This window comes from Melanotaenia boesemani, chromosome 16 (genome assembly GCF_017639745.1).
Source record: "Melanotaenia boesemani isolate fMelBoe1 chromosome 16, fMelBoe1.pri, whole genome shotgun sequence".
Taxonomy (NCBI): Eukaryota; Metazoa; Chordata; class Actinopteri; order Atheriniformes; family Melanotaeniidae; genus Melanotaenia; species Melanotaenia boesemani.
Genome location: NC_055697.1, coordinates 15,494,181 through 15,519,743, shown reverse-complemented (window position 1 = coordinate 15,519,743; position 25,563 = coordinate 15,494,181). Strand labels below are relative to the sequence as shown.

Genomic DNA, 25,563 nt, shown 5'->3' with positions numbered 1-25,563 from the left:
CCCTCTTGTGGGTGGACATTTATAGTTACACAAAAAAGTTTTGAGATTTCTGTAATGTACATTTAAACCTTTAGTTTTGTTCCCCTTATTGTCATCATCTGTCAAGATCTCACGGTGTAATTTTGTGTTTGGTTAAAAATATTTTAAAAATGTACTCTTTTAAGCTGCTTCTTCCTGTTAGTCTGACATTTGAATTTGCTGAGGGAGTTAACGTAACCTCCATGATGCTGAAGGTAGCTGCAGCACTTCCTCTTGTGCAAGTGAGAAACAACTCCTTAACAGACAAAATCACTGTCTTAGTTTGAAACTGACTTATTACAGATTTATTTTTGAAACAGCATCACATTGCAAACAATGGTAAGCTATTTCCACTTGATTGCAACACTAATTTAAAGGTCCCACTACACTCGGAGCAAAAAAAAACTTTTTAAGTGCAGAAAAAAAAGAGGGGAAAAAAATCTCAACCAGATATTAAGAAAGCTCTTGTCAAAAAAAAAGAAACACAAACGTGTTAATGTTTTAAAGAGTAGAAGTACAGTATTTACAGAAGACAGACTACTATACACTCATTTCTACATTTACAGTCTCACACAGATATGCTTAATTTTCAGACAAAAATAAATACACATCTGATCTTCTATTACACAATGCTTTGCAAGATCTTCATCCTATTAAAATATTCTTGTAATCATAAAAATCTCATACAGTGTTTATATACAAATATTTGATACGGGTGTGTTTCTTTTCAACACACACACACACATGCTGTTGTATTCTCTTACAACTGGACCTCTTACATTTGGTCTTTCTTTACATGCTCGATCATATAACAATGATTCATTCCTATAGCGTTTTTAAATTTTTCTCATTTGAACTTATTAACTGGGTTTCCAATGAGCTCAGGGCACTGCTCTTCGCCTTTTGCAATCCTGTCACACTTTCTGAAGAAGTCATAGTTGATCTTGTCGGTTATGACGCTGTCCTGTTTGTACTGTGGGTGCTTTGCAACAAATTCCCTCATCCACTTGGCCATGGTCATCAGCTCACCTATTTTAGATCACCAAGAGAAGAAATGGCTGGTCAGAAATGGAGCTGCATACACAGAAACATTGTATATAGCTTTGTACTTTGAAGATACATTACCTGAGGCACGTTTCTTGATGAGCTTTAGATAATTCAGAATGGTGCACCTGGTGTCCACATCAACTTCCATGTTTTCCAGATAACAGTTAAGAATCGGGATGAGCCCTTGAAATACCCCCTCCTAGATATTATGAAATGAAGAGGAAAACAGCAGTAGTAATTAAATAAGCTGAAGTACAGCATGTGCTTATTGCCTCTGTGAAGTATTTATACAGGTAATAAAAACCTAGTTAGCAGAATGAGAAGCAAACCAAACGGAGCATTTTTTCTGATTCATAAGGCTTATTTTTATTCTAAGAAATATATTTAATATGTACCAAAAATAATCTTCAGTCCTATCTTTACAAATATTATTATTGTTTTATTAACATGTTAGAGCACTCTAATAGTTGTTGTAGTTTCAGTTTCTAAAATTTAAGGTGACAAGCTGCCAGCAATGGAAAATAAAATTCAGGATAAATCTTTCTCCAGCGTCCTGCCAATGCTTGTCTGTTAGAATAAATGGTTTAATGGCATCGTAGCAACTATGTGTATAGTGTTGCTGCTAACTTGACCTAACCACTCATCAAATGCAAGACAAAACTCACTTTTCCATTGATGATGGTGTCAATGCTCATCAGCGTGTACTCCTCATTACCACCATCGGTCTCCAGGCCGTTCTGAGCAGAAGCAGTGCCATCGAGAACTGGGTTGCAGCCTGTTGATGGATCAGTACACATGTATCAGTTACTCCAATGCAGACACTACAGACCCTGACTTACAGTTGCGCTTCCTGTTTAACCCACCTTTGAAGATGTCCTTCCTGAAGTAGAACATGCCCTCTAGAACAGCATTTCTCCTCTGCGCCACCTTCATATTTTCATCAACCTAAAAAAAAAAAATAAAAAAAATAAAAAGATATTTCATTCTGCATCAGTGCCCAAAAACTCTGCAGATCACTGGGTCCAAACATCAGAACAACGTGGCTTCATTTTCTCTTTTTAAACTGTGTGGCTATTATTACCTTTGATAAGGGGATTAGAAAATCCAGTTTGTAGGACAGGATCACTCTTGTGAGTAGAACGACAAAGACGACATATGCAGCATTTTCAAAGTCAGTTAGCTGCACCTGAAAAGACAGAAAACAAAAGAAAAAAAAAACTGTGTATATAATTCACAAGCCAACAGGACTACATATGAACCTTCAAGTTTGATGGTGGTTTAGTACCTCCATGGGGCGGAACTCAACTCTCCAGCCGATATCAGAGTTGGGAGGTGGAGGTTTAAACCGCATCGTCTGCCAGTTGGTTGACTGGAGGTTCTGCAGGAAGTTTAAATAATGTTACACCTCCTCTTGAAAAGAGTACGCATCTTTATAGAAAACTATACGTGGAATATAGAAATCCTCACCTCAAAGTGATCGGACTCATTTTCATCATCCAAGTGTATTTTTTCCTCAAATACAGAGAGCGGGTCTCGAATGAAGAGGTGAGCGATGTGCTGAGCCAGAAGCTTGTCAATCCCTGTTTACAAAAAATTATTTTTTTTATTTCATGTTTCACTGCCATACAAACATTCAGAGGCAGATTTTGACTTTGGCAAACACTTTCTTTCATTTTTGACAGTACCTGCACCAAGTAGCTGCTTGTAGATCTCCTCGTCTATCGTCAAATCGATGTCGTTGTATTTCTCACCGCAACAAGACAGGTAGCTATCAATCGAGTCATACCTTGACTTAAAGATCCTGTACTTGTTGTTTTTCAAAGGCTGCAAAACAAAAAGTAAAATTCATACAGTATACTTAAAATACACAATGTGAAGTCCACTAGGTTAACTCTTTATAATAAAAAATCTAGCTTTGGTATTTGTACAAGTAGCTTGTGTTTGCTAATGGTTTGAGGAGTAACAGAAAACTGTCCTCCCCACTGCCACATTGAGTTGTTGAAACATTAAACGGGAATCTTAATTCATCATCTGAACTGTGAGTTTGCATTTCTCATTACACCCCAAGTGCAAGACAAAAGTAGAATTCCTCTTCCTATGTAAACTACAACAGCCTCAAAAGAAACTGTTTGCAGAATACACTGCACTTCATAGAATAATAACTCAGTCTAAGTTACTAAACTGTTCTGATGCTACTGAAAGGTTGTATTAGTAAACTGATCAAAGTACTGGAGTTCTATTTACCAACTTTAACTATTTTTTTTTGTAAGTGACAAGCTTCAAGTTCCCAAAAGTTCATTGATCTCAAGAATAAAGAAGCTATTTTGAAGCAGTGGACTTAAACCACTCCCTCCATATAGAAAAGATGGAAGCCCAAATCGATCCATTTATTCAGGGAAATACTTATTCATCTCTCATGTAAATTATTATTTTTTATTAAACCTTTATTTAACCAGGTTAAAAATCCCATCGAGTTTGAAATCTCTCATCCAAGGGCAACCTGATACAAAATAATATAGAATTTAAGACATAATTTTAGGCTTTGTTGGGGCCTTGCTCTGGTAATTTAACAATCAAGTCATGTAAGCAACAGAGACACATACAATAAGTCCTACATAAACCCCAAAAGAAAGCTCAACTCGCCATCTTATTCTCAAATAAATTTCTTTTTTTTTTGGACTATGCCATATTTTTGCATTCTGAACGTCTGCCAACATCCTCTTTTTGTTTTGTGGTGTTTTTAAGCTTGTGCTCACTTTCAGCCCACGTTCCTCCTGTGTCCTGTCATCCACCGAGGCAGAAATAACTCCCCAGCGACAATCAATATCCGACACATAGCCTCTGTAGAAAGGCGAGGCTGCGCTCAACGCCATCTGCAATGAGCAAAAGTTGAATTCAGTGAAGGCAGATTGAAAGAAAATACGGGTCCCACAAATACAGAAATTAGTGAACTTTTTAAAAAATGAGGTTTAAAATAAATTTCCCATAATTTCTGTTAAACTTACTTTTTTTTAAGGGAAAATATTCATACACTTACAGCACCTTCAACTTTGTAAGACATTTAAAAAAACCGGAAAATATTACAATGTTATTGCTAATTATATAACAATTCTGCTGAGGAGGTCGTCAGTTAAATAATATTTATGTCTGATGCATCCGCTTACCACAATGGGGCAGAATGTTGCTAGCTGGTCATAAAGATACCTTGCCTCATCAATGCTGCAAGCCTGGAATGTCACCTGCAAAAGCATCATAAAGGAGGATGAAGTGCATTTATAAATCACTAATTAGGATTGTAGAGTTGCTCTAACAGAAAAGCTCTAAACAGTCCAGGTTACATATTTTCATTTTCACAAAGCACAAACAGCTTTGACATATCATGACGTCCCGTTTGGTCGTTCTCTACCTGCAGACAACAGTTGCCCATGCCAAAGCCCATGGCGTCCATATAGATGTAATCTGGCAGAGCCGCCCTCGCTGCTTCCCCATCATCCTCAGGAAACTCCTCCATAAAGGGAGATGGAGTGCGCTTGTCTTTGAAGACTAAAACAGGAAAGCAATACTCCTTTCAGTTAAGATCATTTTAACCCATCAAACAGCATTCATAGCGGGAAAAATCACAACACTACACACTCCCCACATAAAAAAACAAAACAAAAAAAACATTAAGAAGCAGAAAATTTGCTGTTCTTGCAGAACAGCAGTGTGAATGTGTTATTACTGAATGACTGAAGTGAAGATAGTTGTGCAGAAAGCTATTACCAGTAGTGGCCATATAATCTCCAGCCAACCTGACACAATTAAGCTCCCTATTCTGTTTTTATCTTCATTTCAACTCTCAACCATGTTCCCTAACTAGAGTCCGCTACTCGTGCCTGGGTGCTTTCTGCCAAAATGCTGTAACAAGCAAGTTGTACTAGCCTGGTTTTACAGTCAAAGCACCGTACAGTTTGAGTGTAAAACCATCCCACACTTGACACATTTTTTTCACTGTCGCTTTTTTTCTTGCTCTGTTGATTCCACGACTTGCCATCAAACAAACAAGCAGATGATACTGAAAGTAGATTATACAGACCAGAAGTGATGCATTAGATGTAATTTTTTTTTTGTTTTGTTAAAAGAAATGACAATTACTAGAATTTTAATTGATCTTTTTTTTTTAAATAATAGATTAAAGTGAATAATTAGATTTTAAGTTTAAGCTAACTCAAAGAGAAAACCACGAGAGATTTCAAAATTATTTTTCACCTTGAGCACCACAAGGGTCAGAACACATGATTTTACTCTAATGTGAACAGAGTGTAAAGGGTGGCAAGTTAAATACACGAGAGTTTTGCTCTTAGACTTTTTAAATTTTTTTTAAAGGACCTTAAAGAGAGTTTTGATGCAGACCAATAAAAGCTGAAGGACTGACATCACACACTTTAACCTGGCACAATACAGGCTGTAAAAATCTGAAAGATTAAAATTTTATTAAAATTGAATAAAAAAAACCTTAATAATTAAAAAAATTATTAAAATATATCAAAAAGTTGAATAGAAGTAGAAATATCATGTTTTGATACCTGAATGGCTGAAATTATGATGAAGGTTTTATGGGCTGAAAAACGTACAAAAGTCAGAATAACAAATAAGGAAAGCTGCTGTGTGAATGCTTAAATGCATGCACACAATGACGATTGGTTCAAAACATCAACAAGGAAAATCCATAAATCTGACATTTTAAATATCCAAACATTGGCCGCCATTTTTCCACAACTAAGATCAAACTTACTGGGAACGTTGATTGCAACCTTCTCTCCCCTTCTGTGACGTATGTTTCTGGTGAGGGTGCTAAAAAAAAAATAAAAGGAAACAGATGAAATGATTCATTCGCAAACACATCCTGTATTATGGGAAAACAAAAGCAATGAGCATGTCAAAATCTTCCACAGCTGCAAATCACAAGCGTGTGGCTAAGCACATGCCACCAGTTAGCTGGAAAATGCATTTCATAGTTTTTAAAAATGAAACATAAAATATATTAAAAAAAACAAAAACAAAAAAAAACACACATATAAGCATTTGAGTTTTTCTGTTAACTTTACCTGAACCGTGGGTGTCTGTTGATGGCTTCATCTGGGAAAAAAAGGGACTTTGACACTCCCTTTTCGACAGGAGTCGGCCGGTACTCTGGTTTGGTGAACCCTGGACAACCTAACCTGAACAAGGAAAATATATATCAGTCAGCCAGTTAATTCCTAAACTGAGGGATTCTTTTAACCAGGAAATAGAGGGAAAAAATTAGCCTGAAGTGAAATGATCTGAAACAATCCTGTGTTGTACAATAATAGATCAACTGGTAGATTTAACGCAGCTTTAAACCATTACAACAATCAGAGTGGAAATGCTAATAGCTGCAGTTTCATATTTAAAAAGGTACATCCAAGTCAACACTTTGAACTTACAAAAAGTTACTACACACACCCACAACCTAAACACCCAGTTTTGTACCACTCTAATGAAAACTCTCTGATCGGTGCAAGCTGAGGCACCTTGGAAACGAGGTGATGGTGCTGAGGGTTTCGTTGTGGTTCAGGACAGATGATGCCTCTTGTCGTCTCTTCCCCATGTTGCCCTCCACAGTGTTGAACTCCGACATCGTGCCCCCGTAGGGCTGCCCTGGGGTTCCCTCAATCATATAGCTGCCATACTCTGGTCTCCACAGCGTGGGATGACTGCAGAAATACAAAACATGTTGTGAAAACAACCTGCCTTTTTTTTTGTACGTAAGCCAGGAAGAAGGTCCTGGTCTCAGTATCACAATGACCTCTTTGATTGAATAAACCGACTACTCTGCCTTTATGATATGGCAGCCGTAATGCCGGCAGGGCAAACAAACGCCACGTATTTGTGCTTCAGAGCGTGCTCTTTGGTGTGTGCAACAGAGGGGCAGTAATGAGGAATGCATTGGCTCTACTATTGTCACTGCCACTGGTATTTCCCTTTAGTAAAGTTGGCTACGTCATAGGCAGTGGGCAAGAATAACACTCCTGAGCCTGAACAAACATTTACAGCACCTGCAAAAATTTTCTTCTTTAAAGATGCTGCAGTTTACACAAGCAGCATTCCCATGAGAAGCTCTTCGGGCTAATTAAATTAGCTACTTCCTTGCTAATACTAGACATTTTCCTTTTGTATATAAAAACAGACAATCGTGCTTATTTCAGAGCTGAAATACTGTCATGTAATTAATTTACAGGATTAATTTAAGATGCTGTTTGGGAAAAGAAATAGTAAAAATGTCAATTAAGACTGAGGAAAAAAAATGGCCAAAAATCTAATGGAAAAAAACTCAGAAAGCTTGGTGAGATGCGCCTGACAAATATATCAATGCAGCGTCTCTAAAAATCTAAGCTGTCTGAACAGTTTCCACACAGATCTGATGCAACATGTGAGTAAATCAGTTCCTGCTATTGCATCTGACTGGCAAAGGTTAACAAATCTGATAGAATTGGCTAATTGGTAAAACATATTGATTTGTTATTCATTTATTTTGGGCAAAAAGACTTTATAGTCAGCTAAAATAGGAATCTGTAAATTATTAAACAGTACGTCTCGAAGTGTACATTATTAAGAATAGCTAAACCCACTGCTGTACAGTGCTGCTTACTCTGTCACAATCTTTTGTGGCTACGACTTCATTTTTCAACTGAAAAAGAGCATTTACTGATAACCACATGTAGAAAGTGGTGGATCCAAACCTCTGAACACATCAGCAATTTTTGGTTGGACAGTGCATGATGGGAAGTGTGGACATATTGCTCAAACTGAGCAAAAGAGGATGAGATTTTTTCTTCTTTTTAATACAATAGATTTAATGATTTCCTATGAGGAAAATCAGAGTTGAAGGGTTTTCCCATAACTCATCCTAATTTAATACCTGCCTAGGTAGATTTACTTCTACAAGCAACTGGCGGCACCAGATCATCTAAGATCTGAAGGCGACTGGTAAGAAGTCATAAAAACAACCCAACTAGATCAGATCTGGTGACACATGCTCATCATACTCAAGAGAAACCTGAATGACAAAAAGGTACAGAGTAATGCAGGGTTTCCATCTGGAATACGGTCCACATTTCAGAAGAATTAGAATAAAATAAAAATAGGAATTAAAAGAAAAAAAATTCTCAGTGTCCCTCTGGGAGAAAAAAAAGAGTCATATTTAATTTTAATTTAAACACCAGATTACATCGTTCTGTAAATAAAGAGCAGTGTGTTCTTTCTGACTGAGCACTGACACACGTTATAAAGTGTTCCTTTTTAAAATACCCGAGCCTATAAAACAAAAACTATACTAAATGTTTGCTGCTGTACGTTCACAGATAACTACACTCGTTAGTATAAGGACAAATAAATCCTCATGATGATCACACTAACTAATTAACAAGCAGAAAATATGTAAAAAGCAACATGTTCTGCAGAGCTTATCCATCACAGTTACCATTTAGACATCATCATGGTTAACATTTAGTCATCTACAGGGAACTTGAACTATGTTTCTAGAGGGAGATGTTTTCTACAATAAGTGGACACCTCTATAAACAGCTACTTTATACCAGGGATCACCAGCTCTGGTTCTCGAGGGCCGGTATCCTGCAGGCACTGGATGTGTCCCTGCAGCAACACACCAGATTTAAATGAACAGGACAAGATGTTGGAGACCAGAGTTGGTGACCCCTGGTTTATAAATTGTTTAGATGTAAATACCTTATAAAAAAGTAAGGAAATAAGTTGGTATTAATTGTTCTTTGTTTACCTTTGCTGTGCTTTTTCTGACTATAAAGTATCTATTTAGGGAGACTCCTATAGTATTTGATTTTTCTGTCCATATCTCCATCTCCCCAAACATTACGCAACACAATGACACTATCAAAGTATAAAGATGCCGCCAACACTTCCTTATAATATATCTGGCTGAACACTATGCAGAAATAACTTACTTGGGGTTTGTTTTTTCACCCTGTTCTTGAAGAGTTTCCAAAACATCTCCACCGTTTAGCACAAGCCGAACCTTTTCATCCTTGTCATCCAGTTCCACCAACATGTACTCAACCTAAAGTTAAAACACAAGAAAACAACATGAGTTCACAAGCTAACAGTGTGCACTTCTAAATCCTAAAAACAGGCTTTCCGTGGGCTGCTTCACAAAGCCGAGGTTTTCAAGACCAGACTGGAACGCCATCACATCAATTCCGATTCATCAGTTATGTTTCCTTGACTTTGACTTCGGTGCTCTGTAATCCCCTGTCTGAAAGAGGGATTAATCTGCAACAACAGCATTCCGCATCGTTTGAAATCCAAACACTTTGTTCAAGCTGCAGCGTGCTGAAGTTTTGAGGGCCAGTGAAGCCAGTTGGAAAGTTTAAAATCAAATCTTAATATGTAGGAGACTTTTTCTTAGTCAACATGAATGTTTTCCCTTGTGTAATCACAACTGTCATAACATCAATTATGTTTCATGAAGAAAAGTTGTTTTAAAACTTATTCTAAATAAATAAATTAAAAAAAAAAAAAAGCTGGGCAACTGTGAACAGATATGTTAGGCTCTTTCAGTAGTCATGACTTAAAGAATATGTTTAGACTTGCTAGAAGTACAGCACTTTAACACATATTTCAGCAGCAACCAGTCAATATTTTTGACTCAAACTTGCCAATCAGCCTACACGCAAACATTTACACTTTCATTTTGAAGAAAAAATGTCAATACAAATGTTAAAAGTAAATGTAGTCGCAGCGTAAAAGTCGCAGATATATTTGAGCACATTTAAATAAGGATAAAATTATAAGGCGCTATATCAATAAAATAGCATAATTGCATCATCCACAGCCATCATGACTAACAGACCCTGTCCGGGCTGGTTCGATTTAAAGGGGAAAGACAGTTTCTTACCTCATCGCCCCACTTTAACACATCTTTCTGACGTTCCTTGACCTTGTTGTAAATGTTGAGGAATTGAATGATTCCGTGCTTTCTGATGTGATCAGCATACTTCCTGGTTTCTTCCCAGTTCAGCGGAGAGCCTTGTGAAAGTAAACCCATCGCACAGACTGGATGGAGGTATCAACTGACGGCTGGTGGCTGCTATGAAACCGCAAACTGCACGCCGAGCGTTAGCTACCTAGCTAGTTTATTAAACTCGTGGGACGCTAGCATGAAGTCTCGCTCCACACAAGCGACAGGGTCTGGATCCTGAGGGTACTGTGGATGCGGTCAAAGGCAAAATGCAAAGTCTCTTTGAGCTGTTAAACGGCGTGCCCGGTCACTAACCTTAACTGGGCATCCAAAAGAAAGAGGCCCCTGCTCATCAATTGCTAAGGTCTTGTTAGCCCCGTAAAGCACAGACGTCAGTCAGTAACAAGCCGAATGGGTTTTTATCGGTGTCTGGCAGCTTCGGCTCTGTTAACAGCACCGGGCTGAGGCTGTATGTGTGCAGCTCCGTGATGGACTAACAGCGAGGTGAACCGGTATTAAGTCACTCGCCAAAAGAGAGTGCTGATTCCCAGAGTTGAACTGCGTTGTACATATGAACTGCCTCCTGGTTTTACACACGTGATACCTTCAAGGCGGAGTGGAGTGACGCCACTATGACTCAGCATTATTTGTTGCTCGGCTCCTCCCCTCTAGCTGTCAATCAGAGCACGCCGAAGTGCGACGTTCAGGAACACCGGAAGAGCCAAAACTTTTCCCTCTAGCGATAAAAAACAACAAAATAACGAATTAATAAATAACCCACTAAACTAAAATAAATTACTTGCAAAAACTAATTTACTTCCTTTTAATCAACTTGAAAATTTAAATGGAAAAAGATCTTTAGACAGTAAAACTAAAAAGAATTACATTTTAAACTTAGGTTCTGATTAATGTTGTTTTGCATTTATTTATTTATTTTTGCAAGTACGTTAGTTTAGTGGCTTCTGAGATACAAAATAAAAGCAGTACATTGCTATGCTCAGCATTTGCATGGCATTTTTTCTATTTAATTTAAGTTTTTGTTTTTTACATTTTACCCTAATTTTGCCACTAAAAGCTCCACAAATTATACTAACAATAATAATAATAATAATAATAATAATAATAATAATACAGATGATTTAAAACCCTTTTTCAAGTTTGTCAAGGACATTGCACAATAAAAGAAACAGCAGAATAGAACAATAAAGAAAGAAAGAAAGAAAAACAACACAGATACAGGGATAAAACCATGGGACAATGTAATTACAGAGAGTATACTATCTTGAAGAGGTGAGCTTTGAGTTTAGATATACTAACACAGTGCCTTGTTCTATAATCCCCACAACTTAAAAAATAATGAGTCATGTTTATGATCAGAGTGTGCGAAGAGCCAGTTTAATCAAGGGTGTTTGAATGCAACATCCTGAGGAAAAGCCTGATAGTAATGATGACACAGCATTTGATTTCTGGTGGAGGGTGTGTTTGTTGTTCATGCCTGTGTTTAAGATATGGGGAGGAGGTTAATGGGCTGCATTTTCAACCGCCCTATTACAGATGTGGTTTATCAAAACCCTAACTGGGATATGGTAAACCATATCCCAGTTATGTGATAAGCAGGTATCTTGTGCTGAACTAGGCCACAGTGAAGACCCTGAAGACTTGGTATACACATGCATGGAACTGGTTTCTGCATGAAACATTAGTTTAAACAACAATCTACCACAACAATCTTTTTGCAATCATGCAAACTTTCAGTTTTATAATCACATTTGTGTAAATTGGCTGAAACCTTTCACTTTGAACAGATGAATTTGAAAACAGTCTTGATGTGTTTGTCTGAATTTCTGCTGCAGAAAGATCTGAAAGAAGTAACATGTAAACACATGTAAGTGGTATGAATTAACCACTTTTTTTTTTGTATATTCATTGTTGAATTTGGTTTGGTTGGTGAAAAATTTTAAATCTTAGTGTAATCAGAATCAGACTTTATTAATCCCATACTGGGAAATATAATATCTTCAAGTTGAAATGAACTGATTAGCTGCTTCTCTGTAATGCTGGGGGTATAACAGAACATAAGCCGTTTTATATGGCGCACAATATGTAAAATCTAAAAGCGACAACAGGTTAGATAGTAAGAGAAGGGAGGCGTATGGCACACAAGCCACACCTGTATCTTTATCCAGTTTTATTGCCCTTCAACGATTATTTAAAACAACACCATGCTTCCCTCAGGGTAGTTTTAAAAGGCATTTAAAGGAAAAAGGGAGTTGTTTCTGAGGTATTGATATTTTGCATTTCATTCAAAACCAAGCATGCATAAAGAAAGATAACTCCCATTCGAAGAAAGATCTAAGGTTACATAGTTTTCCTGGAAATACTTTGGTAATAAAAAACTGTTGGTTTCCGCTTTGTTACAGGGATTATAGGAGTCATATAAGATACAATGGTGAGTTTGTGAGTGTTTCCAAATGCCCAAAGTTGCACTCTAATGAACCCAGTGGTGAGTAGAAGATATTTCACTCTTTGGGGCTAATGGACTTGAAATAAAAACAAAAAGACAACTGATCACCAATGAAATGCTGTATTGTACATAATGGGTGCTTTTGTGCATTTGCTTGCTTCATGTTTGATGCCACAGGCTCTGTTTTCATGTTCTCACCCTGCAGTATGAGCGAGTGATCTTTATCTCTCTGAAATCCTCAAACATGTTAATAAATTAGAGGCAGGTTTAACTACTGTTTAAAAAGTTGTTACAGCATTACTCTCTTATTAAGTGGGAAATTAACATTGTTGTGTTGACAGCAGCTGATGTAGTGCATATCTTATGATCCAAATGAAAGACAGAAATATAGCCTCACGTTTGATCCAGCTGATTCTCAGACACTGTTGTAAACACCATCCAAGTCTGCTCAAAATACATCAGGTTGCTGTTTTAGACATTGGACTTTTTAATATATTAAAAAAAAACTGCCATTTTGTAGAGCACAATGATAAAAATAAGGTGAGCCCCAACAGTCTTTTTTTAGTGCGATCATCTATTTTTCTCCCTTTATTAGAATATCCTTCCATCATCTATACCCACTTATTCCATGCAGGGTCACAGGGTTGGCTCATATCCCAGCAGCTATGAGGAAGTGTACATTCTTGACATGCCACCAGTCCATCACAGGACCAGTACAGATGTTTTAGGAAGCATGCATGGAGGACAAGATGCAAACACCACACAGAAGAGCCAGCCGAGGTTCATACCAGGAACAAGGAGCCTCTGTTAGATCAGTGAAAGGAAAACAAAAGATAACTTTTGTTACATTTAGTTACAAATGTGAATTAGTTCTTAGTTAATATCCATATTCAAATGTAAATGTTTTACAAAGCTAATAGATAACATGGGAATTCATTTATCACATTTCAGCCACTTTTACAGATTAGATTTTTTAATTTTTTTTTTTTTTTACCAAATTTATTAAGCATGGTCAGATATGTGTTTGGTCTATAAAGCTTTTCTCAGACTGATGCTTTTAACAATGATTTTCTTTTTCTTTTCCTCACACAAGCCTATAGTGCTCTTAAACGGTATGAGGCCATGTTCGTTCTTTTACTATATAATAAGTCATTACAGGCTTCAGTTTAATATGATTAAGTCTGGAAGGACTGGGCGTGTAAAGATGGCTCCGAAATAAAAGATTTACATTTCATAGACTTTCAAAAGTAATATACTGGGACGAGTAAAAAAAAGAACAAGAACAAAATTTTCAACAATCAACCCTCTTCCAAGGGGAAACTTCAGCTTGATATTTTTTGGGGGTTACAATAAGTAGGATTTCTTTCAAGAAGGGGAGCATTTTAATTATAAAAATTGTGGTGTAGAAATCTGTGGTTGAATTGAAATAAGGTTCCTATAAAAATTTTACAAAGCATCTTCTTGCATTGGCATACACCAAACCTTCAACTTCTATAAAACCTGAATGTTTGAAAAGGTTTATGGTGCATAGACATGAATAAATGACAGAGCTCGGAGTAGCTTAAACCTCATATCTTTAATTTAAAAACAAACATACAGTAGAAAGACATGAGCAGTTAGGGAATTTGTAATTTCTGGGAAAGCTCTGGCTCTGAATGTCGTTCCCATCTTGTATTTTCCTTTTTCTTTTTTACAAAATGGTATGTTAGTACCACATCGGACAGTGTTCAGCCTTCATCATTCCCTCATTTCTCCAACAAAATCTGTTTGAATTACCTGAATAATGTTTATGGCCATCACACAACATACAACAGCAGACAACTGAATGATGTACATGAGATACATGAAGAGAAACTGCAGTCGCACTGTGTGGTGTGTGGAAACACTGATCACAGGCCCCTACTCCTGGTAGGTACCACCAACACTCTCACTCCAGCTTCATATGCTATTCAAGTATGAGTTACAGTAGCTAAAGTCATTGTACACATGATGATGAACAAGTTCAGAATTTTAATGTTTGCGGAGCTTTCTTTTTTTGTATTAAATTGATTTTTAAATAACATTATATTGGCTGTAGAGCAAAGACTATATTCCAGCTAAAATTGGCCCCAGAAAGAAATTTGACTAAACATGATGAAATGTATTGTTTACTATAGTTTGCCTGTCTCTTTCATAAATATAATATGGCGTTAATGACACCAAAGGTACAAATAAATGAGCTTTAACTGTTTAAAATATGTGTGTAATTTAAACTAATTTTACAGTCTTTACTTTTTTTTTCCAACATTTTCTTATCTTATAGCTGGTGTCTGTTTTATAGGTGTGTGTAAAAACCAAACTACTGCAACAGATAAACTGGAGATTTAAAGACATGTAAACTACATCACGGTTATCATCTATATCTTTATATACTGACTGGTGCTGATGAAACTGAGCTGGCTCTGGACTCTCGTGTTTTCCGCGTGGGTATGGTGACAACACAGCATGAAATGCCGACTGTAGCTTCTGGCAACTCATCATCCTCAGTCCATTCATTGAGGTCAGGGTTGTAAACCTGAATGCACTTCTTGTATTTCTTCTCGCCCTCGTTCCAGCCTCCAAGGAGATAGATCTTGTTGTTCAAAATGGAAACCCCGGCTGTGCTCACCCCCGTGTGAAGAGGCGCGCAGTAGCTCCATTGACCATTATGAGGGTTATAAGATTCTACAACGAGGACATCCACCCTCTCCCCACGCCCTCCAAGCTGACTGCCACCGATGACATAGGCTCGGTCTCCAATGGTGGCAGCGCAGTGCCAGCCTCTGGGTGTGCTCAGACTGGTCTTATCCTGCCAGGTATCAGTAGAGGGGTCATAAGAGCACACAGCCCTGGAGTACGCGTTGTTGATGTAACCTCCAGATACAAGAATCTTGCCATCGATGACAGTGCTGGCGTGACAACAGCGCGGCACCTCCATGGGAGCTTTCATCTGCCACTGGTTGGAGGAGGGCACGTAGCACTCCATAGAGGCCTGAACACCATCAGCGTTTCTTCCGCCGATGGCAAATAAGAGGCCATTGTAGATGTTGAGGCTGAAGTGGGTGCGCCTTTGGATCATGTTGTTCAAGTGAATCCAAGTGTTGAAACGGGGGTCATACCTAAAGAATGCAAAAGCAATGTTCAGTTATTTTAATTTGGTAAGCAATTAAAACAATATTAGCTAAATTAAAATAAATCAGTGGTTACCTGCAGAAGTTGCTAACAGCATGTTTGGCCTGGTTCCTGGCATCGTTCTGGTCCTCACCACCTGCCACATACAGGAAGCCGTCCAGGACTGCTACGCACTGATTAAAGCTTTTTGCAGGCATTTCTGTCAACTTATTCCACACGTTATCTGCATCTCTGTAGAGAACCTCTTTGCTGAGAGATTTCTCCGTCAAGGCAGGACGTCCACCAACTGTAAGAATCACCTTGAGGCCACCTCGTACCTTTGTTCTACGTGACTGCAGGATGTTCTGTTGATATGGCAGCAGATGGTAATTCATGGCATCAACGAGAAGACGGTGGCATTCAGAGTCCTGCATCATTCTAGGCACACTCTGGACATGATTCACCAGGTCTTGAGCAGAAATAGTGCCAAAGCGGATGTGGGTCAGGAGATCTGCTGCATACTTCAGCCTCTTCTCATCAAAGTCCAACCACTTCATGGCGATCTGGAAGGCTGTGATTTCAGAGGGGAGCTGCAAGGAATCATCTGTGAGAAATTCACTAATTTGCTCATACGTAAGCTTCAAGAACTGCTCCATCTCAGAAAACTCGATGAAGTTCTCCCGCATGAACTTCTGAGATGCTTCCTTGGTTTCTTTAAGGTTGTAAGCATCAGCAATATTGGCCACATACATGCAGTTCTCCACGCTAAGCTCCTGCATGAGGAAATCACTGCACATTTTCACCAAAGTGCTGATCTGCAGCAGCATGGCTGCAGCAATAGTGCTACCGATGCTGTAGAGTGACAGGGTGAGCTTTCCTGAGTATGCATATGTGATTGCAGTGGCGAGGCCAACTGGTGAGAGGTCATTCAGGTCGATCTTCTGGAGGGTTGAGTCCTTCTTCAGGATGTTTCTTATGTACTCGCTGCAGGAGGCCATGACAACTTTGTGGACATCGAAAGACTTTGAATTGGTGGCGACGGTGAGATCACAGAGGAAACTATCCTGTCTCATGCTGCTTAAACCCTCCAGGAGGTTTGGAGCATACACAGAATCAGTAACTTCAGTTGAGATGCAGCTGAAGCCGTTTCCTCCTTCTATCAAAGTGTTTAACCCATTGATCTTGTTAATGGGGCTGCTCTCTACCAGTATATCATTAATGTCTCCTTTATTCTTCTTGGTCGCCTTGTTCTTTTTGGGTGCCATGGCTGTAGCAGTGGTACACAGCCCAGACCTTCTGAAATTATACATACACACACATGCATATCAGAGTCAGAAAACACCATTAAAGCTTCAACATAGCACACATATAAACAGTAATAAATGCAACTTGTTTCATTGGTATTTTTATGTAGTTTTCTTTGTCCCTGCTGTGTTAGTACTGTCAGATCTTTAGCTCTTTAACATGTTTTCTTTGAGGATTTGTAGATTTGTTTGGACAAAAATGGTCTTTGACAACTTTGAAAACATGTGCTACCAGGTGATGCTACAGGGTGTGAGTGCACAAACATGCCCCCTCTTTGCATCTGTCACGATTTATCAGCAGCACGTCCAGGAATAGCAGCACTGGACAGCTCTCCCATGACGTTCCTTTTATAGACTTTGAGACATGAGCCACAGGCCTCATGTCCTCTGACTGCTTAAGTTCAAATTCAAAAACTGTTTTGTCTCCTTTTTTAAATGAATTGTTCCAATTTTACCTTAAGTCTGTAGTAAAAAAAATAACAAACCTCAAGACAACAAGGTTTCTGGAAAAAACTTTCCTCTCAAATAAGAATTACCCCAGCAGACTTGAAGCATACTGAATACTTATTTGTTTCTAAAACCTTAACTCAGCAGCTTTATAAAGCTCATGAAGGTAGGACGACACAAACTATAGATGCATTTTCTGACCCAAGCTGCATTTTCACTCAAAATATGACAATTAAACAAGCACTGGAAAGCTCCACTTACCTCAGAAATGAAGTTGAGGCTGGTGAAGAAGGAACTTGCACCTCCAGTTACTGGAGCAGGAGAGAGAGACCAACCGTCAACTCTGCAGGAGACATGCACTTAACTCCTCCTCTGGAGGAGTGAGTGCCAATCAAGCATTGTGCAATGCATGTGGCAGCAGGCGGGGACCAGGCATATCTCCCAACTCATAATATCAGCCCCCACTCAGATGACTGGGGGAGCTTTACTTGCATCACTGATGAAAGGATATTATTTTAATTAGGCTTTCTATTATTTGAACAAAAACAACAACAAAGAAAAAGCTCAGCATTTATGCAGTTTACTTTTTTCCTCCTTGAAAATAAAAACTAAACCAAAGATGAAAAGTCATTAATTCCAACAACAGTCAGACTTTTTAATAACAGCTCAATGTGACCACAGTTATTATTAATCTCTTACTCTTGGCTGATCATCAGCTCTTGTCATTTTCAATGATCCTCAAAATGATTTTTCTACATCCATCTATCAATGGCATTGGTTTTGATAATCATTAATGAATCAATAAACCATTAACAAATCAAATCTGTATATAACTACAATCCTTTTTGTTGGAGTTGTTTTAAATGTACTAGTTTTTATCATAAATATATTTTCAGTCTTTGATTTTACATTTTACCTCTATATTTCTGTGTATATGTTTATCCTACCTCTCAAATCTAACCATATCATATCAAATCTAATCATATTCCCTACAGGATATAATCAGGATATGGAATTTCACATACCTTGTAACTGTAAATTGGCACGACATAAAACTTGGACGTGTCGGAAGGAGTGGAAGTAATAAAAATACCCTATTAGTCCTACTCCTGCACGTTACTCCGACCCAATACACACACAGACAAGGGAAGGTAACAAGTAAGATTATTTTGGTCATCAAGCTAACAAAGGATCTGACACAACTCCTCTGTGTCCCAGACAGCTGGACTTTTCTTTTTCTTCTCTCTTTTGTTCAAATTTTATTTAAGAATGGTATATATAATGATTTCCATTCATGGAAAAAGGTAATGTGCTCTCAATCTGATTTCCAGTAAGGCTAAATAAATAAATAAATACATAAAAAAACAAACAAAAACACAAAACCACCAAAAACATTTCTAAAAACATCCCCTTTTTTCTTTTGCAACAGATTTTTTACTGTTTGTGCATTTTTTTTTACATAGTTTTAAATCTCTTTTTGAATATTTTATTTGCTTATTCAGACATTTTGAGTTTATTTGTGTTCATTTTGCTTCTAATTTGAGTTGGTTCTGTAATTATTTATCTCTGGTCACTTTGTGTGTCTTTGCAATCTTTATCTTGGGAAGCTTGTTATGTCCATTTAAAGAATTTGTTATAGCAGCAAAATACTGAGGACTGTTTAGTCACAGCTTACACTTTATATCCACGTTTCAGCCTAAATGATTTGCTACTATAAAGCAGGATCTGTGCGTAAGACGGTTAAGTTTTCTAAGGTCATCGGTCCCGCCCATTAAAATGGTGTCATCAACGGGCGTGCGCTGCCCGGTGTGCGCAGGTGGTTGCACGTGAATCTCCGTGATGGCCAGCAGCTCTGACGTGGTGAAGAAAATCATACGGTTCAAATTTCAGCTGGCAGACACAGCAGAGCCTGCTACGGTAGATATTATTTATTCTATAAACTGAAGTTTCCTCTGGATCTTCACTTTGGTGCGATTATGCAAATTCAAAACTCATTCATGGTTTTGTCCCGTCTTAGTTCTGTTGGCTACATCTTCTCTGACATGCGAGCAGAAGCTGAGAGCACTGATTATACTCAGCCTTGAAAACACTTTGCTGTGAGGGTAGAGCTGTTTAACTGGGGGGTTGCTAAAACTGGCAGCTTCCCCAGTTTCTCAGCTTATGGCTGCTGTCCATCATCATTGAAAGTTGGGGCATTCTGTTATTCTGGTACTGAAATTTGCGTGTGGATGTGCACATAATTATGAATTATGCTTTGGATCAGTTTTAAATTAAGGTATTTTAATCCCCCCTCCCTCCCTCCCCTTTCCAAATTGAAACTCCTAATTCAGTTGTAAAGACACACTGCTCAGTGCAACAGCCAGCAGTAGCATTTCCCATTTATAGTTCACAGTAAAAGGAGGAGCATCCAGTGGGTGTGTGAGGGTCCCATACATAGCTTCTGCTTTAAATGCACAGTCGGCAACTGTGGTGATCCAAAACCAGAACTACCATATTTGGTGTGGCAAGTTTTTCTTCAATGTAGCACACATTCCTGTATGTTTTGTCATGAACATGCAAATAAATCACGTTTAATCACACTGACAGACTGTTTTAAAGTCATGAAATACACAATGGTGTAAAACTGATGTTTTTCTTCTCGTTACAGGTTGTAAGAATCTTGCAGAAACTGAAGGATCTCGATATCACATTAGACATACTTGCTGTGAGTATGCAAAACTAATTTTCTGTAAATACATTCCTTCATTATTAAAGTTTCACTGAACACACAGTGTTTTAATATACATTAGGAAACTGGAATTGGGAAAACAGTTAATTCTTTGCGGAGACACAAACAGGCTGGAGAATTTGCCAAGTCACTGGTCAAAGGTTGGAAAAAACTGGTGCCGAAGGAAACCATAAGGTAAAGTTTATTTAGCTGTAAAAATAATTCGTTTTTCTTTGTTTTTATGTGCATTTATTTGACATTTTTATCTTGAATTGTCACTTGAAGCAGCTATGGAGAAGGTGGAGTTTTTTCAGAGACTGTTTCTGTTAAAAACAAAGAAGATGACCAAACATGCCCAGAAAATGGAAGTTTCCCACCTGATGTAAACAATAACTGCTTCAGTTCTAATCACAAGAATGGAGACTCTTCAGATGAGACCCCCTTCAAAACATGTGGTAAGAAAGCTGACTTACAGAGAGGAAACTGTCACGAGGGGCAACGAAACATTAAGGAAAGCAAAAAATATGAAAAAAGTCAACAGGAAAACTACAAAATCTTTCAAAAGGACAAATATGAAATTCAAGAGGACAAATGGGAAAACTCTGGATCGAAGAAGAAAAACCGTGATTCTTTGCTTGGAAACAAAAACTTGGAGGGTACTTGTAAGAGATCTAGATCTGACTCCAGAGAGAAGTTTAAAGATGCCTCTGACAGGGGAAGATTTGGGTCAGAAAGAGAATCAAATACAAAATCAAAGCCATCAAAAGAATGGCCAACGGAAAGCAAGAAGTCGCTTTCATCCAACAAGAAAGACTCAAAAATGTTAAAAGCAGCCAAGGATGACAGATCTTCACGAGTAAGCTCAGAAGCCCAAAACAGAAAAAAGAAAAAAAAGGAAGAGAAACATGATACTCAGAAATACAAACAAGACTATGAAAATAATGAACATTCACAACACAAAAAGGCCAAGATGAGTCACAAAGACGGGGAGAGTAACAGTGATAAAGAAGAGCCTGCCATGTCTTTTGAATCTTGCTTGAACTATGATGTGAATGCTTTGAAGAGAAAAGAGCAAACTGGAGTCAAGAAAACTTCCAAAAAATTCAAGACTGCAGCAAAAGAGCAACCAAAAGATGTATGCATGAAACCCGTGAAGTTACCTGCTGCTGCCCCAGAACAGGTATAGCAAACAACTGTTATAAAGAGAGAGAGAGCAGACTATGGCTGGTTTTTATTTGTTAATAATTCCTAATATTGTAGACGCCTCAGGAATCTTTGATGCACCTGATGGACGTTCCTTTACCTGCTGCTCTGCCTGATCTAGAAAAGCCGTCAAGTGTTGATTACTACTATGAAAGAAAAGGTAATGTATACTAATGAATACCGCTGCATTCTCTTTTGTTGTTGTGTTGTTTGACATGTCTTTGGTTTTAAAGTTGAGAGGGAGCCAGATTTCTGTGACGCCTCAGAAGAGTCTGCAGTCTTCACCGGTCAGCGGCTAAACAGGAAGATGCAGGTGTACTCTGGTGCCAAAACTCTTTTCCTACCAACTATGATGAGCTTGTATCAACAGTGTATCCGCACACTCCAGAACAATATTAACTGTGAGTAGGATCCTGTGAAAGAATTTTCAAGGCTCTGAGATCTGTCAGATTCCTGGATTGTGTATTTATGTGCAGGAATCTCTTCTCAGTGCTTTATGAAACTGGTGGAGTCCCATTTGAACTTCTTGAGCCAGTGCTGGAGAGGTGCACACCGGAGCAGCTGCTACGAATTGAGGAATGCAACCCAGTAAGAATGTGATATCTTACATACTCTCTTGGCACAGATGCAGGCATTGGGGTCACTTTATTTTATTTCCCTTCTTGCACCAGTACCAGTTCCTACCTCCTTCTGTGGGCAGAGGACACATTTTCTAACTTCTTTGAATCATTTACAAACTATGGACACTTGGTGAAGGTTGAGCCTGGTCTGCAAACAGCAAAGAATGTTACCTAAGATCTGATTTGCATTTAGTGTAAAAAGGAAAGTTAGGGGGACTCAGCTTCCTCCCCCCAACTCAATAAAAAAAGATGAAGAAAATTGTATTTTCTGATGAGTAAACCTCACATTTAGATTTGATTAGGACTTTTAAGTGAACACATTTCTTTTTCATCAATCAGTCATATTATATGTTGTGATTGTATCATCATTGCATCATACCTGATCATGCTTACTTTCACCCTATAAAAGGATAATGTATCATCACTGAGTGCCACAGCAACTCAAATGAGAAAATGGTTAAAAAGTGGAGGAAAAGTAAGAACTTTGCTTCCCCCTGACAGAGGCTTGCATGCAGAAACGTGTGCAGTCATCCCTGGTTTCAAAGCCAAGAGCTCATGAAAAAAAAATACAAATAAAAATAAATTAAACAGAGAATAGCCGCATGCTGGTATGATCGTGATTACATGCCTGTATCTCCAGTTTATTGCATTATTAAAGTTTAAAGTATCATTTTGAACTTGTAAGTATAACTGCAAGCTATAATTTTGATTTGATCTACTTATGGTTACTCAGATAATGTCAGATATATGCCACAAGCAATTTTCTAAAGCACATGCTGACATTGTGCTTTACCAAAACACAAAGATACTGAAGCTACAAAGTTGGGAAAAACAAATCATAAATGGATGTGGCTAATATATTTATTGCAGATAAGTTTTCTAAGTCCTTTTATTTTATTGACACTGGTAAACATCTCATCATGGTGTTGTTTAATAACTCTTGGATGAAATACAAGTTCTTTCCACACACTACTACTGTACTTGCCTTTTCGTTGCCCGCATGCAGCCCTCTTATCAGCATATCTGATTGCATGCTTACTTGTTCACCTGACTGTACAGTAGTTCTACAGAGAAGTATCAGACACATACTTTGTGTTTTGTTACATATAAATCCAGGAGGAGCAGCTCTTTCTAAGATATTTTAACCCCCATATCTTTCATTAAAAATTGCACCACATTAATTATTTGATTGCTAATCGTATGAATACACTGTTTAGCTGAACAACTGCCTGATCCTTTCCATGCTTTACATGAGCCACATCTGTGCTGGTTGCTAATGAGCAGGTTTACTTACATTAACCTGTGAGTGAGTGCCAGTGATTCTGAAATGGTAGTAGGTTAAGTTTACTTAAACTCAGAAGATCATAGGTCACGACTGGCAAAGTTTTGTTAATGTTTGAAGGATGTTGAGCGGACAGTTTTTTTTTTTCTCTCACAGATCTACATTGGAGTCACTGACCACTTGTGGGGAAAACATTGCCAGAGGGATTTCAAAGACTTCAAACTTCAAGAGTATGAATCATGGAAAGAGATGTATATCAGGCTTTCTGAAGAGAGAGAAAAAAAGCTCCAAAGGTTGACAAAAACCATTGTCTCGGCACAGTCTAAGAAGCTGAAGGGTGGGTGCCTAACATTAAAAACACTCATTAAAAAGAAGAAACTGCAAAAACCATGCACTTGGTTCCACTTTCCAGTCACCATCCAGTCACCACAGATTCAGCTATGATAGATTTTCCTCTTTCAGAGATTTATAGAATAAATCTAAAACTATAACTGGTTGCAATAAGATCAATAAGCTGAATATATGTAATATATTTTAGAATCATGGTGCATGCTAATGCTTTTTGTCCCCGTTTTAGGGCGGCAGGTGAAGATGGCATTTATTCACACCGTTGCCAAGCCACCAAGAGACGTGCGAATTCAGCAGGAAATTCATGGAACTGCTGTTCAGCAGCCTCATCAGCTCAAGTGCAGGTGGGCATCAGAGATTTTAAAATATCTTGTTACCCCATAATAAATTTATTTAACTAGCCTTTTTTGGTATATGTGCAATTTCTGTTCAACTTATTAATGATTATAAAGACTCTGCTACAAAATCTATTTTTGGGCTTTGACGTGCTTTTGGTTGTCTTTTGCAAAACATGAACACCTGGTTTCACATAAAATCCCTTAACCGCAAAGTGATCAATACAATCGGTACTCAGCAGGATCATAACCTGTTGGGGACTGGTGTGATAACAGTGGGTGACAGGAATTGATGCAATGTGGATAAACTGGTTTTATTCAAGCTACAGGCAGTCTTTTGTTTTCAATTGTTAACTCTGTTGTGGTCTGTCATGTTTAGAGATGGACTAACTTATTTTATTAATTGTATTACGATCTTAACTTTTTTCCCCCCTTATTCTATTGACCAAATTTGCTGTTGATTATTTACATTTTCCAGTACCAAAGTTCAGGACAACCAGATGAGGTCCAGCTATAATGAACTCAACAGGCCCCGCAGCACCAGTTCTGGGGGAAGCAATACACCAGAACCCCGCAAAAAAACAAGTGAGCTAAATAGTTTGTTTTAGCTTCTTCAAAACTGGCCTGTTTTGCTTGTTAAGCAGAGAGAAATCATTTCAAATGCAACAATCCAGATTATTTATTTACCACATTCCTGTTAACAAGTGTTTTAATGTGTTTGCTTGTTCTAACAGGAGTTGCTCCAATGATGGCAAAGTCTTTAAAAGCATTCAAGAAACTGGGACGCAGATAAATGTTAAACTATGTTGATATTTACGGTGTGCAGATGTACAAAATATGTACTTTATTATTCATTCAATTTCAACAGCATTAGGCCCATTTTAATTTATTAGTCTCTGTTTGGATGTTTTGACCTTAATGCAACTGCCATGTTTTTTTTCTGTTGTCTTCACTATTAAATGGACAATAAAATCAGCAAATTCAAACAGTCTCTTTTCAGCCTGTCACAGCAAAACATGGTCGTTCAGGTTATTTGATAGGATGTGGCTCCCTCTAGAGGATGTTATTTGCTTTGTAAATTTCACAATACACTTTCCAGATATTAGTAAATACCTATGTTCTGTTTCAGTGCTACAACAAATTGAGACTTAATTTTTCTATAACATTTTTGGAATAATAAGCAGTACTTTTAGCTGAAGTTATTTAGTCAAGACAGACATTGAAAGCAAGCCAGCAAATTGTTTCACAAAAGGATCTTTGATGTCTTTTAAGCACACAGACGTCTGTTATTGAACGTTTGGTGGGAAATCCCATCAGTTTTAGTCTTTTGGAAAAGCTTAACTGATTGAGTTATTAAAGTTGGAGGCTCAGAAAATGCTGCAGCTGTGGCAGCCCGTTAAGACTTCATCACTTATCCATCCTCCTGTTTAATGTGCGGGCCATCTGCCACTTCTCTAATGTACAGAGCCTGGGAAATCAAAGCAGATTGTGACCCTTGGTAGCTTTGGAAAAAAAAAGACGTGTTTTTCTCCTCATTTTTAGTAACTTGTAGTGTGGATTTATTGGCGTATATATTCAGGGCCATATAGAGTTTTACCTGTTGATCTTTTGAAATACATAATGGGAATTAAACACTTAGAACTCTGCCCACCTAACATAGACCA

General features: G+C 38.0%; 3 protein-coding genes across 3 annotated transcripts; 1 reads left to right on the top strand and 2 right to left on the bottom strand.

Moving 5' to 3' along the window:
• Positions 1–311: 311 nt before the first annotated feature.
• On the bottom strand, positions 312–10,631 carry gclc (glutamate-cysteine ligase, catalytic subunit). Its single transcript, XM_042010649.1, has 16 exons — positions 9,998–10,631; positions 9,048–9,160; positions 6,600–6,782; positions 6,153–6,266; positions 5,840–5,898; positions 4,472–4,608; positions 4,230–4,304; positions 3,822–3,938; positions 2,751–2,889; positions 2,533–2,645; positions 2,351–2,443; positions 2,147–2,251; positions 1,929–2,010; positions 1,731–1,840; positions 1,144–1,264; positions 312–1,047 (listed from the first exon to the last, which is right to left on the bottom strand). Exons 1-16 carry the CDS (start codon positions 10,145–10,147, stop codon positions 866–868), a joined length of 1,893 nt encoding a protein of 630 aa, XP_041866583.1. The 5' UTR covers positions 10,148–10,631; the 3' UTR covers positions 312–865.
• Positions 10,632–13,478: 2,847 nt separating this feature from the next.
• On the bottom strand, positions 13,479–17,774 carry klhl31 (kelch-like family member 31). The gene is made up of 3 exons (XM_042009590.1): positions 17,666–17,774; positions 15,750–16,949; positions 13,479–15,661 (listed from the first exon to the last, which is right to left on the bottom strand). The coding sequence occupies exons 2-3, from the start codon at positions 16,916–16,918 to the stop codon at positions 14,929–14,931; spliced, it is 1,902 nt and encodes a 633-aa protein (XP_041865524.1). The 5' UTR covers positions 16,919–16,949; positions 17,666–17,774; the 3' UTR covers positions 13,479–14,928.
• Positions 17,775–19,201: 1,427 nt separating this feature from the next.
• Positions 19,202–24,842, top strand: eloal (elongin A, like). Its single transcript, XM_042010523.1, has 11 exons — positions 19,202–19,321; positions 20,052–20,108; positions 20,194–20,306; positions 20,397–21,291; positions 21,372–21,474; positions 21,548–21,715; positions 21,805–21,902; positions 23,373–23,553; positions 23,794–23,908; positions 24,378–24,484; positions 24,634–24,842. The coding sequence occupies exons 1-11, from the start codon at positions 19,244–19,246 to the stop codon at positions 24,690–24,692; spliced, it is 1,974 nt and encodes a 657-aa protein (XP_041866457.1). The 5' UTR covers positions 19,202–19,243; the 3' UTR covers positions 24,693–24,842.
• The last annotated feature ends 721 nt before the right edge of the window (positions 24,843–25,563 follow it).